The 17,879-nt window shown below is 46.1% G+C and overlaps 1 protein-coding gene across 1 annotated transcript in view; it reads right to left on the bottom strand.

The window, feature by feature from the left end:
- Positions 1 to 5,642: 5,642 nt before the first annotated feature.
- The window catches only part of DNAJC1 (DnaJ heat shock protein family (Hsp40) member C1), a 196,804-nt gene continuing 184,567 nt past the window's right edge, over positions 5,643 to 17,879 (bottom strand). The window contains exons 10-12 of the mRNA XM_036842228.1: positions 10,786 to 10,834; positions 8,715 to 9,160; positions 5,643 to 6,262 (exon numbers count right to left, since the gene is read on the bottom strand). Of these exons, the coding sequence (XP_036698123.1) occupies positions 6,194 to 6,262; positions 8,715 to 9,160; positions 10,786 to 10,834 (564 nt within the window). The 3' untranslated portion in view covers positions 5,643 to 6,193. The remainder of the gene's footprint in view (positions 6,263 to 8,714; positions 9,161 to 10,785; positions 10,835 to 17,879) is intronic.

Below are 17,879 nucleotides of genomic sequence, written 5' to 3'. Positions count from 1 at the left end.
GGGTGTCTGGGGGCTCCCGTGAGAAACTGCTGGGCCGTCAGGCTGCTCTCCCTGCCCTTCCCGGGCCCTCTGCCCCGCCTCACCCCTGACGCCCCCCTCCTTCCCAGGCTCTGGGCGAAGCCTCGCAGCTGCCCATCGTGGGCCTTGCGGCTGTTTCAAGAACTGGCCTCTCCCAGCTGCGGATCAGGTGGCCTTGTTGTTCACCCCGATGTGAGCCTTTGACACTTCAACCGCAGGCGTCAGTGCTCGGTCTTGGGTTTTACTGGGGGCGGAGGGTAGCTCTCTGTGGCCTTCAGCATCGCAGTGGGCAGGCCCGTGACCTCGTAAACGTCGGCCCTCCCTGCCCGCAGCTCTCACAGCTTCGGGCTTCTCAGGTCCTTGGAAGCTTCTTTACTTTCTTCTGATTTATGACCCATGTTTAACTCCTCCCTCAGAACAGTCTTTCTCCATGACTGCAGCCCTTGTTCTGGTTTGGAGTTAATGTCCAAGCCAAGACCCGGAAGGAGGTACCAAGTGGCCCTGCCTCACCCCAGGCTTTGCTCCCGGAGGAAGTGGCCCCTCAGGCCGCTCAGCTGGCTGCAAACAGCTGCTTTCGCTGCTGCCGGGAGCTGGTGCTGAGTGGCGGGGCGGGGTGGGGGGGTGGTATTTGGAGCCGACCCGTCCCAGGATTAAAGCAAGTTTGGGTTCGTCGTCACCCACCCCAGGCCAGAATCGTCCTCTCTCCTGTTATGGAAACACAGCCCCAAGCAAAAACGTCCGCATCCAATGCTTTGGTTCCAGTTTTAACATAACAGGATAGATCTCAGTTTAGCCAGAGGAGAGTTCCAAGGGGGTTTCCTATGCCAGGCCTCTTGAAACAGGAGACCAGCTTGGGTCAGACGTCTGGAGGCATCTAGTTGTCACTGCGGGAACATCGTCCTTTGTGAGACAGATTGGAACCAAGATAATTTGGGATAAACAATTTGATATTTTATCTTAAATTTTACAAAATATTTCTTTTTGAGTTACAACAGAAAAGAAAGCATGGCAGAGATTGTTTGTGTTCCTTTGTAACTTAGGACATACAAAATTTAAAAATGACTCAGACTAGAAAACAAACTTCTGGTTACCAAAGGGGAAAGGGGGTGGGTGGGGAGGGATAAATTAGGAGTTTGGGATTAGCAGTTACGACTGTATATAAAGTAGATAACAAGGTCCTACTGTGTAGGATAGGAACTGTATTCAATATCCTGTAATAAACCATAATGGAAAAGAATATGAAAAAGAATATATGTATATGTATAACTGAATCACTTTGCTGTCCATCAGAAACTAACACAGCATTGTAAGTCAGCTATACTTCATTAAAAAAGACGACCCCCTCATTGCCACTCAAATCTTTGTCCATTTCATTTTGTAAAAGTAGGATTTCTTTTTAAACTCTACTAACCAAAGATGGGCTTAATTGAGTTGAACGCCTGTAATAATCCAGGGCATACTGACCCTCAGGCTCCTGGCTTATGACAGGTGGTGAAGGCAAGAGGTGAGCAGTCAACTTTCCCTGCAGAAGAATGTCCTTTTGTTCATTCCTGTAGCAGTTCCTGAAGTGGGAGGACACGGAGGGCGTGAGGAAGGGAGCTGGACCCGCGGGTCCCTGCTGAGGCTGGAGGGTCTCAGAGCAGCCAGGCCAGGTGCTCAGTGGGGGGAGCGGGAGGAGGGGCTGCCCTGCTCCCCCACTTCCCACCAGGGGAGGCGACGGCCCCGGGACTGGCCCCTGGCTCTCTCTGGACTCACTGGTAGCTTCCCCCTGGGGATCCGATTGCTAACGTGGTTTCCCTTTTTCTGTCCTACATGAAGCCATTCTTTCTCTCCCCAGACCAGAGGGGAAAATAATTGCAGCCGTTCAGTTTTACAGCGTGTTAATTTAGCTCTCCGGTGAATCAAGTCGAAGGCTGAGGGCCAAGCAGTTTATTCAGACAGGAGGCTGGGACTCCTGCCAAGACAGTGGGGTGGCTTCCAGGCCGGCCGCGCCGTGATCCCAGCTACAGGTGGAGCTGCGGGGGCGGCGGGGGCGGCGGGAGGGGAGGCCGTGCGGCAAAGCGCTAAAGGGGGCTGCGGCCCGGGCAGCCGCGGGAGCGCACGGGGAGCCTGCCTGACGCTGGCAGGAGCCCCCCGGTCGGGATGGGCCCGACTCAGGTGGGTCCCCGTGCCCCCGGGGGCACCAGGGCTCAGGGTCAGCACAGTCGCTCCGTCCTCGCGTTTTCTCGGCCACAAGAGAGCAAAACGAACGCGGACGCCTCCGAGCCATCGGGGATGGGGGTGTGGTTCAGAGTCGTCCCCCCCCCCCCCCCCCCCCGCCAGGGACCTCTGGGACCAGCCATCCTCCAGCAGCCCCTCACAGACGGGTGACCATGTAACGTGCAGTCCAGACTGGGTGCACGGAGACAGGTATAAACTGAGACTGTCCTGGGCCACTTGGGACCTGTGGTCACCCTGTGTGTATAGAACATCACAACTTAAACTGTGCCGTTTAAGTGTGAGGAAAAAAACCTAACAACTACCCTACAGGTGGAAGTAGGGCTGTGGTAGTTGGTATTTTAAAGGGATGAGTTATCTGCTTTCAAAAGGGGTGGGTGGACTTGGTGTGAGGGCAGGGCTGGCACATACCAAGAGGCAAGAGGCCTTTTTAAGGCGTCCGGAACATCGACTGGGGAAAGCTGCTTATGATTTATTCTAAAACTGAGATAGGAACCCAGGAGGAGACTCGGCCCATGGGGTCAATATTCCAGTCGAAACGGATCCCGTCTTGTGGGACGGGACGTTTGCCAGGCACACATGGGTCAGTCAAGGAGATAAGAGCACAAGACTTCTAGGTGGTTCCTAAGCAAATGTCACGGAAGCACCAGGTTGTCCACTGGGAACCTCAGTTCTTAGTAACAAAGCATCGTGAGGCACAGCCAGGAAAGAACACAGGCCTGCCAGCCCCGCCGGGCCCTGGGCAGCGGGTGACAGCACCTGGCCTTGAAGCAGCGTTGGCTGCTGGCGGGAACCTGCTAGAACAGTCAGGGGCTTCGTGAGGACACAGGAGGGAACGTGTGAATGGGCTTGAAAACCGGTGCCGTCGGTGGTGTGAAGAACGGAGCTGTAAGCTTTTGCCCCAGTGGAGAAAGTAAATGTCAGTCACTACAGGACAAAGGGCCCGGTTCTCTGGGAAGATGAGGGCAGATACCCCAAGCTGTGCGGGGCCGGGGGGCGCAGGTGGGCAGCGCGTGCTGGGGCCAGGCCAGCGCTTTCCAAGCCCCGCACGAAGAGACACCTCCTGCTGTTCCCTCTGCCAGGGTCTGAGTGGGGTGGGGACTCTGAGGTCGAATTCTGGGCCTCTTTTTGTCAGAGGCCAAGTCTGAGGATTCTCCTTGTACCACGTGGGCCCCTGGTGGGCTGCAGTCAGAGTAAACGCTTAAGCAGAGGCCTGAGTTAACCTTTTTGGGTAAGGAACCTTTGGGGCAACTGGTGAAAGATGTGTACCCTCTCTCCAGAAAACCACACGTCCAAAAGAATAAAGACTTTGCATACCTTTGGCAGGGTTCCCAGACCACCGGGGTCTATACAGTGCCCAGGACTCCCGGGGCCCAGGCTAGGGATTCCCGCCTGCGAGGGACCAAATGAGCGTGGCTGGTGGCCTGTCAGCCCTGCTACCTGCGTCTGCAGCCACTGAAAATGATGGTAACAAGAAGCCTGGATGGTCAGATAGAAAAAGAACATTTATTGTGTTCAACAAGCCAGATTATCATCGTAACAACCTATGCAGCAGCCGCCGTTATTCCCTATTTTTCCAGATAAGGAATCGAGACAAAGAGGTAAGACAAGGCACTGATGTCACACAGCTTGGAGGTGTGACTAGATAGATAAAGTCACAAGGCGGGGCTGAGGAGTGGGTTTAGGGAGCACTTCCCTGGGGCATCAGGAAGGAGAGGGGGGCCGTGCCCGGTCCCCATGTGACCTGTGTTGGGAACCCCTTTTGGAGGTGCCATTGCTTTCCCGACCGTGACCTCGCTCAGACCGAACCCCACGGGTCTCCTGTGTGCAGCTGAGCTCCTGAGCCCTGCCCCACCCGGCCCACTGGTCCTACTTCAACAAAACTCAGCAGCTCCAGGTCCCCCAAATAGGGGAGGCCACGCAGAAAGGGGCTGGTGGCAGGGACAGTCATCAGTAGAAAACCATGCTAGAAGACTCCTCCTTAGTGAGTGTGCAAAAGACGAGGTTGGTAGGCAAATTAGGGCATTTCATCCTAAATTGTACCTCTTAAGGCATCTTGGGACCCCTGTGGGGCTCTCCCCACACTGGAAGCCCAGAAATCTGGTCATGGGATTTGGGGGTGCATGCAACAGAAACCCATTTCAAAGTACCATAAGTGAAAAGGGTGATTTCATGGAAGGATGCTCACAGAATGTCACAGGCTGGACAACCAAGCTGTGTGACAAGCCTGACCCTGGACTCGGAGACAGGATGGACCCAAGGCCTGGAAAGCAGCCAGAACAATCCCTTCCTGATTCCCTCCATGCACCAGCTTCTTCCTCTGAGACGTCCCACACCAATGGGGAGTGGGCCTTGGCCCGAAGCGAATGCACAGTAATAACCTCATGGCCCCATTGGCTCCAGGAGAAAGTTCTGGGGCAGAAGCTGTTGGCTCTGGTGCCGCCCGTGACCGGCTCTTGTTTGTTCTTAGAAAGAGGCCTCCTGACATGCAGGCCAGGCAGCCTCTCCCTCCCCAGCTGCCTCCCCTTCCCGGCCAGGATGAGGCTCAGGGGAGCTGCTGCCCGAGGACTCAGTTCACGAAAACAGTGACTTGGAGCAGTTTCTCCACTGCTCTTTTTGACGTCGCAGAGGTGGCAGGTCCTCCACAGCATCAGAGGCGGGCCTACCTGGAGCCACGTGTGTCCTGCTCAGGCTGAAAGGTTACAGAGCCAGCGTGGCCGCTGCCACCCAAACCTTCTCCGGGCATCTAACCTCATTTCACTCCTTAGAGAAAAACGATGTCTTTATAGCTATTTTATCAGATCACCTCCCTGAAATGTGTTCTGGTGATCTTTTTTTAAAATTTGTTTTTTATTTATTTATTTTTGGCTGCATTGGGTCTTCGTTGCTGCGCGCGGGCTTTCTCTAGTTGCGGCGAGCGGGGGCTACTCCATTGCGGTGCGTGGGCTTCTCAGTGCAGTGGCTTCTCTTGTTGTGGAGCACGGGCTCTAGGTGCGCGGGCTTCAGTAGTTGTGGCTCGCGGGCTCTCAAGCGCAGGCTCAGTAGTTGCGGCTCACGGGCTTAGTCGCTCTGCGGCATCTGGGATCTTCCCGGACCAGGGCTCGAACCCGTGTCCCCTGCATTGGCAGGTGGATTCTCAACCACTGCGGCACCAGGGAAGCACTGTTCTGGTGATCTTAATGGTTTTCAAGTTTAGGCAATTTGTACTTCAGCAAACTGCTTTCAGCCCTGAGCAAATGACAGATTTAAAAAGGAGCACTCAGCTGATGGTGATGGTTCAGTCAAAAGTAACAGCACAAAATAGTGATTTTTAACTTAGGTATTGAAAAGTGGGACCCAGTGTCATCAGATCCGAAAAACCTTGCCTATGTGTTGTCTGGAAATTCTATCTGTTGCGTATGCATTTCTACCAAACCATCCAAACTTAGAGTTTATTACTTATGTCCTTGTGCATTTAGACTTATTTTTTTCTACATACATATAACATATGCATATACGTACAGTTAAGATAACCCCACACTACTCCCAGCCAGCTAGCTCAATACAAAGCTGGTTTTTTCTCCCAAATACTGCCATCCTGCTACTCGTTAGCTGGTGTGATCTTTGGTCAAAGAAACACATTAAGTTTTCATTCTTACACATTAGTTCACTCATATGTTCCTTCAAAATCATACATTTGCCTGACTGTTAGAAAGCACTATTCAGTTTGTTCCCCAGGAAATTAAACTTTGCAGTGATGAGAGAGAAAATAATCTATAAAATACCCAAATCTGATTTTTTCTCCTTTAACACAGTATTTGTTTAAACAATGTAGCACAACATTTATTTTACATTTTTAATTTTTTTTTACTAAGGCACGTGACGTATAGAAATAGTGAGGTACAAAATACAAATTTCTGCATAAGATTTTTAAAATAATCCTTTTGGAAAATAAGGTAAACATCATCTTCCAGAAGATTCAGCTTTTAGCTTGTTTCTTCTTTTGGACCAGTTCAACCAGCAGCTTGTATCTAGCGATACAGTCTTCCTGGAGAGAGAGAGAGACAGAGAGAGAGAGACAGAGAGTTGACAGTTACAATCAGAGGGACCCTCGTGGGGTGAGCCTGCCGTGCCCAGCGCTGACCAAGGGCTGTCCTGTCCACCTGGAATTCCCTGGGTGCCCGGGCGGGAGGTGCGATGTGCACCCTGGGGGAGGGGCCGGTGGCTGCCGTCTGTGGGACGGAGACTTTGGTTACTGTGATGGTGACTTTCGACTCACCAGTGGCACTTAACATTTTAACATTTCACCGTTTCGTCACAACACATTACTTCAGAGAAACGAAAAACCTTGAGGCCCGGCCTCCACAACATCATTCTCATTATGGTTTGCCTCTCCCTGGGGGCCCCTGGGACGTTCCTGCGGTAGGGCCACGTCGGCCCAGCCCCGCGGGCTACTGCGGGGAGTGTGCCCCGCTCTTCCTCCGGCTCGTGCCAGCCCCGCCGAGGTCTTCCAGCCTTCCACCCAGGCTACAGAACTAGCAGCTTCAGACGCCAGCTGCCTGTCGCCGTCAGCCCTTGGGGTGAGGACCCCTGATTAAGCAGGGGAAGGGCCTCACTGCTCGCTTGTTTATCACAAGGTACTTTCCATAATCCATTTCTGTTTCTGTTCAAAAACACCCCAAGGGCACTGTTCGCCTTCACTAACTTAAGGTCGCACGAGAACTGGTTTGTGCTCCGCAGCAGACGACTTTATCAGCGGCCCTGGACAGAGAATGGGTGTTCATTCTCTTCCTGGGGTTTTGGCTTAGTAGTGTTCTGAGAGAATCTTCTAATAAGTGCCTCTTCTGCAGCCCCCAGGGCCACCTGCCTAAAGTGTCACCCTTTCCCTAACAGCCGAGCCGCCCGGCCGGCCCAGCGCTCTGGGGTGGGGGGATGCGGGGACCCTGGGCTCTGAGCAGCAGGCCTGCCAGGGTGGGGGGCCCAGCCCAGCCCCGTGTGGGCCTCAGGCAGAGGCTCCTCCTTCAGGCCCAGGGCTCCCAGCGGCTTGCGGGCCACTTCCAGGGAGTCGCCCTGTAGCGGGCGAGCCAGCAGGCAACCTCCCCTGGACCTGGTTCTGACGTGGAGGCTTAAGGGGAACACCTGCAGGATAATAAACAGTGCTGCTCATTCCCCCTGAACCAGGAAGGTTTCCAAACCCCACGGCAATGAGTTTCTGAGTGTGCTATCCGCAGGAATCCACGGTTCCAGCTCCTTCATTTTAAGCCCGTGTCAAGTCATCACACATGTAAATGCCTGTGTCCCGACAGATGCTAAAGAAATTCAGGGAAAATAATTACTTCTGGCAAACCAGTTGGAGGGGCTGGGAGGATCTGTGTTTCTCAAATAGATCAACTGCTAATGGTTTATTTTTCTCCCCGGGAATTCTCAACTTCCTCATTTTAAAGTAGGTGATAGATAACTAGACCTGTACGCACAGGGACATCCATGGCCACGAGCTAGATTTTCCGACATCGAATTTCAATTAAAAAAAAATGTAAATGAACATCAGTGTACCCACAGGCTACTGAGTGATGGGCACAGAAGGCAAAGGAGACTGGCTCTTTTGATTTCTCGGTGTTCCTGGTGCCTCAGACGAAGGGTATGGCTACGAGGAAAGACGCCCAGGAGGCTGTCAGGAAAGGCTGGAGTTGAAAAGATCACACCGGAGGCTCTGCAGCTCCCAACTGTCGGAGCAGAAGACAGAGGCCGGACGGGGCCTGACTTCCCACAGGGGCTGCCCCTCTTCCCTCCTATCTGAGTTGGCATTTGGGAACTCTCTGCAGATGTGTTTAAATAGACACTAAAAGCTGTACACAGGGAGGAAAGGGCTACAGAGGACAAGCTGGGTCCTGATCCTGAGGGCAACCTCTCCCTGACCCCGCCCCCAACACTGCTTCCAGCCTTTGGTCCACAGGTGCTACCACTGAGTCCAGACAACTTACACGGCAGAACTGGTGACCATGGTGACGCCGGCCGCCACACGTGTTCCCCGGGTTAAAGAGCTGTGAAGCGCTGGAGGGGCTCGTGATTCTGTGGGAAACCTTCTCCTTGCTGGCCGAAGAGAGCCTCCGCCTGCGAGGGAGCCCTGGCCCTGCGCGGCCCTCACGGCGACAAGGACGCTGCCTGGCTATCCCTGCCCCGCCCCGCCCCCGCCGAGCGAACGCTCCAGAAGGTTGGCGGGATTGCTGTGGGGGAAGGTTATGATCTATGCGTGGGGTTTTCGCTGAGAAAACATAACTGGTCTGTATAACGATTCAACTTGGAATCTTGACCTCATTTACACTAAGCAGTCGAGTGCAGATTCCCAGGCTCTCGGGAGACATCTAGTGGAAGGTAACTGGCAGGTAAGAGATGAGGCGGATAGAAAGACGCGTAGGAGGAGGGAAAGTCGGTGGACCCGCTGCGGCCGCGTCCGTGTGATCTAGACCCGCTCGGAGGCCTTCCTTCCCGGCGTCACCCACCTTACTCTTGGACGGGACACACTTGGCTATTTTGTCCCAGCGGTCAGAGGATCCCTTTGGGTACTGCTGTAATGCTAGCTCCAGAAGTTTCTGTTGGTTCTGAGTCCAGGGCTCCTCCGCGGCTCGCGCTCGCTCTCTCTTCTGGCTCTCGTCGTCGCTGGACTCGTGCTGTTCCGACATGTCGAAGTCCTTCTGCCTCTTTCCCCGGACCTTCTCCTCCGGCTCGGGCGGCCGGGCTGGCCTCCGCCTCCGAGGCCGGCTCTCCTCCGCGGCCTCCGGCTCGGCCTCCTCCTCGCCGTCCTCCTCCTCCTCCTCCTCCTCCTCCCGCTCCCCGGCCTGCTTGGCCTCCTCCCGCTGGGTGATGATGTCGTCCGGCAAGGTCGTGGCGGCCTTGGGGGGCCTGGAATTCTGGGCTGTGGATCTGAGTTCGGAGAGTCTGACCATCCCTGTGAGAAAGGACACACGGAGGGGAAGGGCAAGGTCAGTTCCGGTGACAAGAGTCAGGACAGCTGCCTTCACCACAGCAGACAGTGCGCTGGGCATTTTGCATGTATTATATGCTTAATGTTCACACTATTCTATAAAGACAGCGCCATCGTGACCCCAACTGCACAGAGGAGGGAAGTCAGTCTCAGAAGCAGCAGAGGTGGGATCTGAACCCACTTCTGCCTGATTCCAAGCCTTTGTCCTTCCACCACTCTGAGGACTTCGGGGGCCTCCCAGGGCCGGGTTGCGATCAGAGAATGAGAAGGGTCTCTTGAGAGGGGATAAGTGGCTACTCTCGAGGTACGGAAAGATGTTCTTCAGAATCTAGGGTGGTTACTAATTCCACGAGCGCAAGTACAGTGAATCCGTCAGACCTCCCCGCTGGGTTTCACTGCCTGCATGGGGGACCCGCCCCCCAGCCAAGCTGCTTCCTGTGCCACCGCGATGCCTCGCTTGACAGAAAAGCACACGCCCCCTGCCACCCACAGGGGTGTTCAGCCACGCGTTTCCCACCCTGCTCACACACTCCCGACCCCTCCGGTGCTCCAGGAAGATCTGTCCGCGCCCGCCCCGCCTTCTCAGGAGCAGGTTTCTGGAGACTGTGTCGGAGGGGAGCGTCTTTCACAGAAGCACGTTGCGCGCTTGGGCCTCCACACGCAGGCCAACAGCCGCGCTGGTAGGAGAGCAGTCTGGAAATGCCCTCCTCGCTGGAGCCCACAGAACCGCACGTCCAGCCCTCTCCAGGGGAGACGTTTCGAGATCTCAGGGTTTGCTGGTCCCTAGTAGGTTACATCGAGTACAGGGGCCTGTATTTACGTGGAGTTGGAAGGTTTAGGAGGCATTTTCTTCTTGGTTCCAAGCAAAAAGTATGGGGACTTGAACAAAATTCCACTTAGTCTTGGAGGAAATGGATTTAAAAAAAAAAAAAAAATTTATTTTATTTTTGGCTGCGTTGGGACTTCGTTGCTGCGCGCGGGCTTTCTCTAGTTGCGGAGAGCAGGGGCTACTCTTCGTTGTGGTGCGCGGGCTTCTCATTGCGGTGGCTTCTCTTGTTGCGGAGCACGGGCTTCAGTAGTTGGGGCACGTGGGCTCAGTAGTTGTGGTGCACGGGCTTAGTTGCTCTGTGGCACGTGGGATCTTCCCGGACCAGGGCTCGAACTCGTGTCCCCTGCATTGGCAGGCAGATTCTTAACTGCTGCACCACCAGGGAAGTCCCTGGAGGAAATGGATTTTGAGAAACATAGATTCTTGGAGAAGCTGCTTGGTCTGTCCTGAAGGACGTTTTGTGCGTGTGGTGGCAGTGGTGGACAGTGTGGGGAAATGGCGCAGACTGGCTTTCCCCTGCGTGCCCTCCTCCCCACCAATACTAGAGAAGAACAAGGTTTTTACAGTTCTTCAAACTTATTAAGTACATCTTAGCACCACTGTGTGTGCAGGGCTGCATTGGCTTGTGGGTGCTTGTAATTCGATCCCTTTCACAGAGATGACCAGTAGAGTCCATTGGGCAAAACAAGTTATTATAAAAAAGGGATTTATTTTGAAGGCACGGCTTTAGATTAATGGGATGGAGTGGGTGCTGACTCACCTGGGGAGCAGGAAACTGAATCCTTCAGTTGCTTGGCTTTGGTTGTCACCTGTTTCAAAATATAAAGCAGAGAAATCTGACTTTCCATATGTCTACTGTAGGTCAAGTGACCTCTTTCATAGAAGGTCCATGTGAAGGAACAGGGTTTACTGAATCTTAGGCCTGGATGGACCCCTCAGTCATCAGTTCAGTCCATTTTTTTAACCAACGTGGAAATTGAAGCCCAGAGAGATTAAATGAATTTACTCCAAAATATCCATCTAATCAAGTGGCAGACTCAGAACAAGAATTCAGATCACCTGATTACAGCCCCATTATACAAGGCTGTCTGTGAAGATGTTACTAGTTTCCAGAATCACTATACAAACACGTCATGTTTTTAGTTAGGATTTCCTGAAAGAGTATCTTTCGTCAGTGGAGAATATGATACCAAGGGGGTATTATGAACAATGGGAAATTTACTCTTAAGCTAACGATGTTTGATAACATAAAAGTCTTTCTTTTCTTCGCATCCCAGAAAGAAACCATAAGAGCACCAAGATTGACACTAGCGGAAGGACCCTTGGTGAGAGTAGTAGATGGACCCAAGAACCATGAGACATTTACATACACAAGTGTGGATCCACAGAAATAATGTTTTCTTTCTTCTCTATAAATGGTATTATATTATACGTCTCACCCTTTAGCTTGCTTTTTTAAATTTAATGATGTCTTGGAGGTCTATAGATAGATTTCCCTTTTTAAAACTGAGATAAAATTTACATAGAGTGGAATGTACAGAGTTTTAAATGTACATTTCAATGAGTTTTGACAAAAAAAAACCCCCATGCAACCAACGTTCTAATCAAATTATAGAAAATTCCTGTTACCCTAGAAAGTTCCCTGTGCCCCTAAATCCATCTCTACCCTGCCATAGACAGCCACTGTTCTGATTTCTATTATATATATTTTAAACAGGAGATCAAAATTAATTAACAAAAATTAAAGTTGGATAGTTAACTGCCCCAATGCACTTATTAAACAAGCCATCCCTTCTCCATTTATTTAAAAGGTTAACTTTATTAAAATTATGTTAAAATTACATTTCATTGTATACATGGAATACATACTTTGTATTCTATCCCCTTAATCCGTGTAAATTCTTGAACCAACATTTTGCTGCTTTAATGAAATTTGAAAGGAAAACCTCAGAAAGCATGCTCTAACATCCTCAGAGCTCGGAGTTAGAGCTCATATTCAGTTTTGGTTCCACCTCTGATTAGCTGGGTAACCTTGAGCTATTTCCAGTCCTCTCCCTCTCTCTCATGTATTACCGTCTGTAATATGTGGATAGAACTGCTAATACCTTTTGTCTGGTAGGGATGTTTTAAGTTTGAAATAAGCTCTTAGCATGATACCTAGCAAATGTTAAAGGCTTATATTTACCTATTATAATTGATGTGGATCATTTGTTTTCCATTCATGCAAAAGGGCAGAATTAGAGAAAATATTTAAAGCTGCTTAGAAACACTCTTCAATTTTATTCCCTCTCTGTGGATGACCTTGCTTCATATTTTATGGGAAAAAACTTGAAGTTATCCAACATGAGCTTCCCTGACTTGCAACTTTCCCAACTCAAATTTCTGATTGCACCACCATATATCTTTCCCACATTTTATATAACCTACACATATCCTCTTGTATATTTTGAATCATCTCTGCATTACTTACAATACCTGATACAATCTAAATGCTATGTAAATAGTTGCCACTGTGAAGCAAATTTGTGTTTCGCTTTTTACAACTTTCTGGATTCCCCCCCCCCTCCCCCGCCCCACCAAATACTTTCCATCTGAGGTTGATTGAATCTGTAGGTGTGGTCCCGACCATACCGTGGGGCTTCCCTCTGTAACTGCCATTAAGTGTCTTATTTAGACGTCTCCTAGCTCCTGAAACTAAACAACTCCCAACCTAAACTCATCAACTTCTCTGCTTTCCCTTCCTTTTCCTAACAGTACTATCATCCCAGTCACGTAGGCGCAAAACCAAAGAGCCAATTTTTGGACTTTTTTCTCCCTCCCCAACCAGCTGCTGCGTTCTTCACAATACTGATCCCATGTGTTCCCGTCTCTCTCAGATCTCCACCACCTGCATTAGTCCTTCATTCTCTGACTAAATTAATATAACAGCCTTCTAACTGGTCTACAACTTATTTATTAGCAGTTCCCATGGAATAATATCCCCAAGGCAGAGTTCTGATCAAATACCTTTCATGGCTCATCAATGACCATACAACAAAGTGTTCAATTCTTAACCTGACGCACAAGGAAATCCACAATCTGATCTATTTTCTTTCCTGTGTGCATCCTTCCTTTCAGCGAACTAAACAATTAATGCTCCCCAGATGGTCAGAAATTCTCTACTCTGTACTCTTGGCCATTGTTAACATTTGCCTTAAATGATTTTCTTTTCTTCATCAAACCTCTCCTTAAATATCTATCCATCCAGAGCCAAATCATCCTTCAAGATACTTGCAAGTGTGACTTTCTCCTTGAAGACTTAACCAGATGTCCACCACCAGGACTACCAAGTCTGGTGACAGTACCTCTCCTCTCTCAATTTCTACTGTATTTTTAAAGATTCTATATTTTTACATCATAATACAATAAAATTACCTTTTCCTCTTTTGTTGCACTATGAATTTTAACACATTTATAGATTCATGTAACTATAGGATACACAACCTACATATAGGATATGGAATAATTCTTTTTTTTCTCCTGCATCTTGTTTTCTTATTTAACAAAATATTTTGGAGATTATTCCAGAATAAGTACACAAAGACCTCCCTTGTTCTGTTTCTTAAAAAAACAGCTTAACTGAGATATAATTCACATACTATACAATTCATCCACTTAAAGTGTATAATTCAGTGGTTTTTACTAAATTCAGATATGTGCAGCCATCATCGTGGCCAACTTGAGAACATTTTCATCACTTTGAAAAGAACCCCCATATCCTTTTAGCTATCATTCTCCATCCTCCTCATCCCACCCCATCCCTCATCAAGCAATAAGCAACTACAAATCTCTGTCTCTACAGATTTCTCTATTCTGGACTTCCGTATGAATGGAATCATATAATATGTGGATTTTTTGTGGCTGGCTTTTTTTCACTTAGGGTAACGGTTTCCAGGTTCATCCAAGTTGTAGCATATATCAGTACTTTATTCCTTTTTATTGCGGAATAATATTCCATTGTATGGATATACACATTTTGTTTATCCATTTATCAGGTGATAAACATTTGTGTTGCTTCCATCTTTTGGCTATTATAAATAATGCTGCTGTAGCTATAAACATTCGTGTATAAGTTTTTGTGTGGGCATATGTTTTCATTTCTCTTGGGTATATACCTAGGAGTGGAATTGCGGAGTTATATGGTAACTGTGTTTAACTTTTTGAGGAACTGTTGTACTGTTTTCCAATATGGCTGCACCATTTTACATTCACATCAGCAGTATACGAGTCTTCTGATTTCTTTACATCTTTCCTAAAACTTGTTATTATCCAACTTTTTGTATTATCCCACATCCTAGTGGATGTGAAGTGGTATCTTGTGGTTTTAATTTGCATTTCCCAAATGACTAGTGATACTGTACATTTTTTTAAATTGTTTATTGGCTGTTTGTATATCTTCTTTGGATAAGTGTATATTCAGATCCTTTGCTCATTTTTTATTTGGGTGATTTGTCTTTATTATTGAGTTGTAAGGGCTCTTTATATATTCTGGATACAAGTCCTTCATCAAATAAATGATTTGCAAATATTTCCTCCCACTCTGTGGGTTGTTTTTTCCTGCTCTTAGTGGTGTCCTGTGAAGCACAAAAGTTTTAAATTTTGATGACATCCACATTTTTTTCTTTTTCTTTTTTTTTTAGTTGCTTGGACTTTTGGTGTCCTATCTAAGAAGCCTTTTGCCAAATCCAAGGTCATGAAGATTTACCCTTCTGTTTTCTTCTAAGAGTTTTATAGTTTTAGCTCTTACATTTAGGGGAATATTGCAATCTGAACAATGTTAAATCCTCTGATCCATAAACAGGAGATATTTTTCCACTTATTTTGATCTTCTTCAATTTCTTTCAACAATGTTTTGTAGTTTTTAAAGTTTGTATTTTTTGTTAAATTTATTCCCAAGTATTTTATTCTTTTTGATGCTATTGTGAGTGCAGTTATTCTCTTTATTTCATTTTCAGGTTGTTCATTGTAGGTATATAAAAATAAAACATTTTTGTATATTTATGTTTACTGCAATCTTGATGAACTCATTAGTTCCAATAGTTTTTTAGTTAATTACTTAGTATTTTGTATACATAAAATCATGTCATTAGCAAATAGGGACAGTTTACTTCTTCCTTTTCAATCTTATTTCTTTTTCTCAGCTAACTGCCCTGGCTAGAACCTCATATAATGTTGAATAGAAGTGGTGAGAGCAGACATCCTTGTCTTGTTCTTTATCTTAGCAGGAAAACATCCCCTCTTTCACCAATAAGCATGATATTAACTATGGGTTTTTAGTAGATGTTCTTTATCAGGTTGAGGCACTTCCCTCTTATTCCTAATTTGTTGAGTGTTTTTATCATGCAAGGATGTTGAATTTGTTAAATGCTTCTATTGAGATGATCTTGTTTTTTAACTCTATTGATATGATTAATTTACATTAATTGATTTTCAGATATTGAATCAACTTTGCATTCTTGGGATAAATCCCACTTGATTAAGGTATATAATTATTTTTATAAGTTGCTGGATTTGGTTTGCTGTATTTTGTTGAGAATTTTTGCATCCATATTCATATGAACTATTAGTCTGTAGTTTTCTTCTCATGTCTTTGGTTTGCTATTAGAGTAATACTGGCTTCACAAAATGTGTTGGGAAGTATTCATCCTTTTCAATTTTGGGGAAGATTTGTGAAGTTTCGGTATTCATTCTTCTTTAAATGTTTGGTAGAGTTCAGCAGTGAAGCCATCTGAGCCTGGGCTTTTCTTTTTGAATAGTTTTTTTTTTTTTTTTTTAATTACTAATTCAATCTCTTCACTTGTTATAGGCCTATTTTGATCGTCTATTTCTTCTAAACTTGATTCAGTTTTATTTGTTAATGTCTTTCTAGGAATTTGTTCATTTCATTTATATCTATTAGAAAAACAGGTATCTAACTTCTTGGCATACATTTGTTCACAGTATTCCTTTACAGTCCTTTTTATTTCTGTAAGGTTGGTAGTGATGTCTCTTTTTTCATTTCTGACTGTATTGAGTCCTTTTTCTTTTTTTGTCAAACTAGTTAATATGTTTGTCAATTTTATTGATATTTTCAAAGAGTCAGCTTTTGGATTCATTGACTTTTCTCTATTTCTTTTCTAGTCGTATTTCATTAATTTCTGCTCTACTTTTTATTATTTCCTTTATTCTCCTTCAAGTTTAGGTTGTCATTTTCCCGTTGTCTTAATGTGGAAGATTGAATTATTGGTTTGAGACCTTCTTTCTTAATAAAGGCATTTACAGCTATAAATTTCCCTCTACGAATTACATTAGCTGCATTTCTTAAATTTTGGTGTGTTGTGTCTTCATTTTTCATTTGTCTTTAAGAATTTTGATTCCCCTTGGAATTTCTTCTTTGATTCATTTGTTGTTTAGGAGTCTGCGGTTTAATTTAGACATATTTGTTGATTTTCCCAATTTCTTCCCTGCCACTGATTTCTAATCTCATTTCTGTGGGATCAGAGAATATACTTTGTATTATTTCTATCCTTTTAAACTTATTGAGGTTGTTTGATGGCCTAGCATATGGTCTATCTTGGAATATATTTCATGTTTACTTGAAGAATGTATATTCTGTTGTTGTTGGATGAGGTGTTATAGAGATGTCTGTTAGGTCTAGCTGGTTTATTATCATTCAATTTTTCCTTGTTAATCTTCTGTCTAGTTGTTTTATCCATTATTGAAAGTGGAGGCATTGAAGTTTCCAACTCTTATTGTTGAATCATCTATTTCTCTTTTCATCCATCTCAGTTTTTACTAAATGTATTTTGGTGCTCTGTTATTAGATGCACATGCTTTTAACTGTTATATTTTCCTGGACTGGCCTTTTAATAATTATAAAATGTTCCTCTTTATCTGTAGTAATTTTTTTGTTTTAAAGTCTACTTAATCTAATATTAGTATAGCCACTCCAGCTTTCTTACGATTGCTATTTGCATGATATCTTTTTAATATCCTTTTACTTTCATTTTATTTCTATCTGTGAATCTAAAGTGTGTCTCCCGTAGACCACATAGAGATGAATCATGATTTTTTTTTATCGTGTTGGATAATCTCTCTTTTGATTGGATTGTTTAATCCATTCACATTTAGTGTTGTTTTTGATATAGTTGAATTTGATTTCTTTTAACTTTTAATGTCTTTTTTGTTCCTCTATTCCTCTATTATTGTTTTCTTTTGCATAAGTGAATATTTTCTAATGTAGCATTTTAATTAATGATTTTTTTTTTACTATACTTTATTGAGTTTTGTTTTTTTTTAAGAGGTTGCTCTAGGGTTTACCATATACATCTTAAGACAGTCAGCTTCAGATTTATACTACCTTAATTCCAGTGATATACAGAAATATTACTTCAATATAGCTCTATCCCTCGGCCCCCCCCCCCCATTTTTTGGCCATGCTGCGTGTCTTGTGGGATCTTAGGTCCCTGACCAGGGATTGAACCCAGGCCCTCGGAAGTGAAAGCATGGAGTCCTAACCACTGGACTGCCAGGGAATTCCCTAGCTCTATTCCCTTTACCCCCATACTGTAGTATGGCCATTTATACATATTGTATCTATTCATGTTACAAACCCAGTAATATTCTTATAATTACTACTTTTACCATCTGTAATGGTTTACTCAGCCCATACAGCTTTGCTCCCACCCACCTCCTTTGTGCTGTTATTGGCAAATATATTAGATAAATACTACCTTTCTATATGTTACAGGTCTGACAGTAACATATATCTATTATTTGATACAATTGCTTTCTAAATCAGTTAAGAAAAGAAGGAAAACATTTATTAATACTGTC

The sequence above is a fragment of the Balaenoptera musculus genome, chromosome 2 (assembly GCF_009873245.2).
Source record: "Balaenoptera musculus isolate JJ_BM4_2016_0621 chromosome 2, mBalMus1.pri.v3, whole genome shotgun sequence".
Lineage (NCBI taxonomy): Eukaryota > Metazoa > Chordata > Mammalia > Artiodactyla > Balaenopteridae > Balaenoptera > Balaenoptera musculus.
This window is presented reverse-complemented; position numbering and strand designations above follow the sequence as displayed.